This window comes from Neurospora tetrasperma (assembly GCF_000213175.1).
Source record: "Neurospora tetrasperma FGSC 2508 unplaced genomic scaffold NEUTE1scaffold_1, whole genome shotgun sequence".
Lineage (NCBI taxonomy): Eukaryota > Fungi > Ascomycota > Sordariomycetes > Sordariales > Sordariaceae > Neurospora > Neurospora tetrasperma.
Window position 1 is genome coordinate 6,153,780 of NW_009799099.1, and position 7,335 is coordinate 6,161,114.

The 7,335-nt window shown below is 27.2% G+C and overlaps 1 protein-coding gene across 1 annotated transcript; it reads left to right on the forward strand.

The window, feature by feature from the left end:
• Window positions 1-316: 316 nt before the first annotated feature.
• NEUTE1DRAFT_35178 (uncharacterized protein) lies at window positions 317-1,174 on the forward strand (the record flags this gene model as incomplete). The annotated part of the gene is made up of 2 exons (XM_009848793.1): window positions 317-403; window positions 1,082-1,174. Coding segments are annotated over 2 exons (180 nt in total), but the record flags the coding sequence as incomplete, so codon positions are not given.
• Between the last annotated feature and the right edge of the window lie 6,161 nt (window positions 1,175-7,335).

Here is a 7,335-nt window from a genome sequence, read left to right on the forward strand (position 1 = left end):
GATCTAATAAAGTAAAAGGTAAATTAGTATATTACTTTGCTATAAAATTTATATAAGAGTAAATACTTACTATTTCTCTCAATTAAAGATAAACAATATTACCAACTGAAAGTCGGCCACCCTTATAGCTAATATTAATATAATTAGTAAAACTATCCCTATTTATATAAATAACGCCGAAACCGGAAATGCCGATTTCTGGTCGAGGAGTGCTCCAAAACGAAAATTGATAACGGCAATCGATTTAGGAGGGTTGTTTACGTCCTTTACAATATCCTGCAACGAATGTAGCGATGGCGTTGTATTGTCGTTGCCGATAGCTATAAATAATAGTGTTCGTAGGTTCGAAAATAGCGTCTACAACCCGCTCGTAGAAATTTCCGTATATAACGACCCTAAAGCCGTACTTATTACGAAAACTTCGGATAAAATAGAGGAAGATAATAAAATATTGAAAAGGTTTATTATTAGAGCGAATAAATCTGTAAATTATAATATCGTTTCGACCGAGGACTAACGTTAGGTTCGAAAATTACTTTTCGAATTCGTATAAATTCGCATCGGAAAAAATAAATTTATACAACCCGAAGTTAACGAGGTTAAAACCGACTAATTTATTACTAAGAAGGATTTTAATAATTTAAAGAAGAATATTTTAAAAGAGATTGAAAAAGGTACTTAGGAAATACTAAAATAATAGGCCAATATTATAGCGAAAATTATCCTGAATAAAATTAATACTACCCTCTAATAATTATTTACTACTACTACTAAAAAGTTTATCCTCTTTAACTTCAAACAGTAATTTACTATTAAGGGAGTAATTATTACCGCCGAATTTATAAATTATTCGAACGAAGATATAAAGACGGCCGTAGTAACAACCCTAGGCGGGAAGAAACTAAATTTAGTAATTAGAGTAGCTATTCGGATATTAATATTAATAAATTATATAATTATTTTTAATAAACCTATATATAATTAATATTAGTAAAACTAAATATAAATTATAGAGGTCTTTAGTAAGGAGGCTTTTATTATTATAAATACTATAAATATATTAATCCGGGGCGTACTTTAGAATAGTATTAATAATTATACTATATTAGAAGTATTAATAAATATAGTAAGGAATAAGAATAAGGAGGTAACTATTATAAGAGTTCGGCCTTAAAAAAGAAGGGATAGAGAAAATAGAGGTTTATTCCTAATAGAAATCGCTACTTTAAAAGTAGCGAGTTTCCTTTAAAATAATCTCTTCCTCTAAAATAGCGGTATATACCCTTACGAACCGTTTTAAACTTCGAATAACATTTAATAGTATTTTAAATATTAGGGAATCAAATATATAGCGAAATTCTATTACTAGGAAAATATCTACGCCTAATATAGTAAAGCTAAATATAAAGGAAATTATTTTAGTACAATAAATTTTCTATTAAATAAAAATAAATCGCTCGTTTATTATAAACTATATAGGAAGAAGGGATATTTCGTTTATAATTATAAAGAGTACCCCCTTTTTTAAAAGGCTATTATAAAAGTGTTTATTATATATACCGAAAGGTTATAAGCGTTCGCCCCCCTTCGTAAAAACCCGGCCGGAAAAGTATTAAAGCTAGTAATAGAGACTATAAACGAGAATAACCTATTGGACGCCCCTCTTAACTCCTATACTATTATTACCCTAGAGAAATGAATTAGAAGAAGTGTAAAGAGAGAGCGACTGAAAAAAATCGTTAGCCCAACCCCCCGATTAAAACCCCTAACCTAATAAGGCCTAATAAATATATATTACTTATATTCCTAAAATATAGGGAATTGAATATATAATAGTAATAATACTTATATAATTATAATTCCCCTAAAGGAAGTAATACCCTTATCCTCCGCTAAAGGACCTATAGGAACCCTATTTTAGGGTAATTAATAATCTAATTAAAAATACTCTATTAAAATATATAGAAGTTATATATAAGAGAAAAACTTTTATTCGAATAAGAGGAAATTTATAACGTTGTAGCGATTTATAAGCCGGGTAGAAATTTGAATAAGGATATTTACCGTCCTAAGGGCGGAAAGTATTTTGGAATTAATTATTTAAAGAATAGAAGGGTAGTAATATATATAAATAAGAAATAGAATTTAAGGGACCTCAATTTTTAGACCGGAAGGGATTAGATTATAATAATATTTAAGAATTTAAGGGATCCTACAACTGTTTATTCTATTTATTTACTTATTTTAATATAAGGAATACTAAAATACTAATAGGGATCTCTACTCTTTAAATTCCTTAAAGTTAGGCCCTCAGTAGGAAATTAAATTATTACCGTCGGGGATTTTAACTTCTATTATCCCAATTAGGATTTAGAGAATAGGATTAATTTAGAAGTTATATACTTCCTTATATAGGTATAATATTAGAAGTTCAATCTATTTACCCCCCGTAGTAAATTAATAAAATTTAATAATATAATATAAAGAGAAAAAAATAGAATAATTAATTATATATAATTATTACTCGGGGTTAAAGCCGAATACTAGGGAGTATGGTAGTACGAGTGAACCAGTTCCAACTATTACCCTTAGGAAATTTAAATCCAAGTAAAAAGAAAAAATAGGAGGGTAGAAGAGGAAGGAAATCATATTTAAAATTTTATAAATATAGTAAAAGTAAAGGAGGCGGCGGAGAAATGGATTTCGGTCCCGGAAAGGATTAATATAATAGAAGAATTCGAATAAGGTTTTTATAAATTCAATAGAGAATTTACTAATATTATAGAAGAATTCGTCCTATATTAGAAAAAAGGTTTGGGGAGGAGAGCAAATTAATAAATATTAGAATATAAAATAATTATAAAAGAAATATAATAGAAATATTAGACGTAGTTTGGATATTAAATACTATTAAATTAAAGGGAGTTTATCGAAATAATAATAAAAAAGAAGAAATTTATTTTAAAAGTATAGTAGGTTATATAGTACGAAGGCGTTACTAAAGCCTTAAAGAACCCAAATTAATTCTAACCTTTAAAGAAATAAACCCGAATTTAAAATTATTACCTAATAAACCTACCCAAACTATTAACCTTCTAAATTAGTAAGAGGGTAATAAAAATCGAAGACTATAATAGTAAGGCCGAGATTTTTACCGATTATTTCTTCTTAAGAGTAAATATTCTAATAGAATATTTATTAGATTAAATTAAACTAATAAACGGTATTAATTTAATAATTATTAGTAAACTAATTATTAAGGAGGACGTTTAAAACGTCCTTTCCCGGATAGTACTTAATAAAGCCCCGGGCGTTAATTAATATTCAAATAAATTTTTAAAATTGTATAGGCAATTATTCTAATAAAAAATAATATATTTAGTAGCCGCCAACCTCTAATTCGGATTTTTCCTACAATAATTTAAGGATACGAAAGTAATTATTTTTAAAAAGTTTAAAAAAAGCGCTACTTAATAAAAATTAGCGGGCGTATAGAGATTTATATTACTACTTAATAATATTAGAGAAATCCTCGAAGCTCTTATAATTAAGAGATTTATATAAATAATTAAAAAATTCAATTTTTTACTAGAGGGCTAAATAAGTAACCGGATAGGCTATTTAATAGAGTTTATAGTCTGGGTAATTATTAATATAATTTATACCGCCTAGAAATTTAAAATTATAACGTCCTTTATACTCCTTAATTTAAAGAACGTATTTAATAGAATTAATTATAGGTAGCTTTTATATACTTTATAGGAAATATAACTCCTAACGTAAATTATTAAATAAATAGCGAACTTTATTACTAATAGGAAAAGTACTCTCTTCTTTAATAATAAAACATTTCGCCCCTATATTATTATAGTAAATATACCTTAAGGCTCTCCCCTCTTACTTATCCTATTTATCCTCTTTATTATTTTATTATACTAGAAGTTGGTAATAATCCTAAATATAATTATAGTTAGCTTTGTAGACAATACTAATATTATTATAATAGCCCGTACTACCGAAGAAAATTGCCGGACCTTATAAATAGTACAAAAAATATATTCGGAATAGGCTAAGGCGAGAAGTATAGAATTCGAAGTAAATAAAACGGAATTAATATATTTTATATAAATGAAGGTACTAAGGATAGAAACTCTCTAATTTAAGGACGTAGTATTTTAATTAATAGAATTAATAAAATTCTTAAAGGTTTAGTTAGATTATAAATTTAATTACCGGGCTTATACAAAAATAGTAAAATAGAAAATAAAGATTTAAACGAATATACTTACAAAATTAGTAATAAAAATATAAAATTACTCCTTTATTTAAGTAAGGGAAATATATATTAAATATATTCGTAGTACTATTATATATAAAGTCTTAATATTCTATTAATTAATTAAAATTTATAAAAAACTATAAAGGATTGTAATTGGATTAGCGAAATATTAAACTAAATACTTAAGAATTATTATTAGAGTATATAAAGCTACGCTAATACGGAATTTAAAAATGAAAACCTTTTATCTACTATTCAATTTCTATTTAAATAAAAGAATTTAAGCCTTCGAAGAAAGGTTCGTTCGTATAGACTAAGTAAAGTTTATCCGGGGAATAGTAATTTAGGTAGCTAATTATATTCGGATATAATAAATTAAAAGTCGGCTACCTATTAGTAAATTAGAGAATAGTATAATTAAAACTAAATAAATTGAGGCGTAGGTACTAACGGAGAAATTATTAGTAATTATAGCCGGCCCCCTCTTAGAATTAGGGTCCCTACTACTATTATTATAAATCCCGGAACCTAGGGTTATTGATAGGGAGGAATAGTTAGAGGATATAACGAATAAAGAATAGGTATTATACTATAACTACTAATCAATAGTAGTAATAGCTAAATTAAATCGGTAGTACGAATTTACTATTATTAACCTTACCCTTAAATTTAGTAGCAAAACTATTTAATAATATATAGTTAGTATAAAGAAAGAAAAGAAAAAGAAGGGAATTCGAATATTGGAGAAAATTAACGACAAATTATATTTGCTAATTAAAATAAAGAGCTCCATCCTAGTTTAAATTAGAATAGAGGTTATAGGACTCCGGGTTTTTCTCTTCCGGAGAAAGGTATTAGGCGCCTAAATGCCCGTTTATACCTACGGATTAAAAAAAGAGACTTTTACCTATATTATCCTAAATTACTTTAATATAAAAGGCTTCTTCTAATTAAATATTAAAAATTAGCTATTAATAAAAAAGGAATTTTAAAATTATTTAGACAATAGAATTAAAGCCGAGAGGATTCTATTATAAGCGTTAAAATTAAATAGATTAAAAGAATATTGTTTAATAATTAAATTAGAGGAGGAGTAATACGAGGAATTCGTAAGGTACTCCTAAAGAGGGAATAAATTATTAATAATACTAAAATAAAAGAATAAAGGGACGGGGAGGAGATAATTATATTAATTATAAGTACTATCTATATTATAACTATAGTAAAAATTGAAGTGCCGTCTATTTAACGCCTAATTACGCTTAAAAAACTCTTTGAAAAACTTTATTATACGAATTTAATTCGTAGTAACATTGCGACGCTATTAAACCTAATTATTATTTATAATAGAGCGGCCGGGGGTATTAATAGCTATAGGGTTATTAGGGGTAGTACTATTACTATTAAAATTGGAGACTGTACGAATAGAAATAATTGTACTACTATTATTAAAATTAAATATAATATGTACGGGAGTAATTACGCTACTACTAGAATTAAAAGTAATATGAATTAAATTTATCGTACTACTAATACCGGGGCCGGAGGGAGTACGACTATAAAGAATATTCTTTATATATAATATATAATATCCCTTCTACTAGAAAATAGTAATATTATAATATAAAGCGTAAGGAAGACTAATAATATTATTCGGGAGACTATTTTATACTAAACGAATGTATATATACTTAGTAAAATACTAAATAGTACGAATAAAAGTATTTAATTTCTAATAATATCCAACCAAGCTATTTAATATTATAATAATAATTATAAACTAAATAGTATTGTAAGTATTATAAAAACTAATAAGAACGTTTAATATATATTTACTAGTAATATAAATATAAATTGTAATTTAGAAGTCGGTAATTAGAAATAAAATATTAATTAGAAAGGAAGGGCGAGAAAAAGAAAGATACGGAACCTATAGGCAGCCAAAACGAAGTAAATTTTATTAATAATAATCTTACGAAAGGCGTCGGGACCGGTAAGTCTCTTATTAGATTTTAGGACTATAACGAAATTTAAAGTATAATAAAGGTAAAGGATTTTATAAATAATACTATACGAATTAATATAAGGATTAGGAATAATAGAAGGGATAAATATACCGGTTCTAAGGAATTTAAAGATCCGGATTATTATAAAAGATATAAGAAAATATCGCGGGCTTTAAGTAAGCCGGGGCTATGAAATTAGGAGAAGCTATAGAACCTAAAAATACTTCTAAAGAAAAAACCTTAGAGTCGGAAGTAAGGTCGATCGGATTGGGATAGTTATAATTAGAGGAAATTATTTTAGAGGATATTATAATAAAGAAGAAGGAAAGTAGGAGGAAATTAAGAAGGAGTACTATAAGGAGAATTATATAATTAAAGGAGAGGGTTTCTATACTACTATAAATAGGAATAGAATTGAAGGTTAGGAGGTAAAGGGACGCGGCGGAGGTAAATATAAATAGGAATAATAAAGCGGAGGGGTAGGAATGTAAGTAGGAAGATGGATGGAGAAGCGGGAGGAAAGCGGAGGAAGGAGTAGTAAAAATAAAGAAGGAAAAGTAGCGAAGAAAAGCGGCGTTCCTAACTATATCCCTATTATTTTTATTATTTTAGTATTAGGACAATATAGTAAAGGAGGAAACGAAATTAATTAACTATAGCAGTAGGTAAAAACTATTATAATTATAAGCAAAGTAGGAATAGCGTAGGTAAGCTATAACCGAAATAAAGCTAGGGGTTTTTATCCAGCGGCGCTTAACGCCGTACGGTTTTCCCTCCAGAGAACTAAAGAAGGACCCCATGCTAATAAGGCGCTATAGTTATATAGCTAGAGTAAAAGAATATTAATATTATTCCTATTTATATAATATTTAAAACGGATTCTATAGAGGATTTTATCACTAACAACTTCAATAATTCGGCCCGGTTCACTAAATTATTAATTAGCTTCTCAAATACTGACCTTACGCTTGACTAATTAAAGTATTTTAATTAGCATTCCTTTCATTCGTCTCCAATATTTACAAAATCGAAGGAGGAAGACGGTTATAA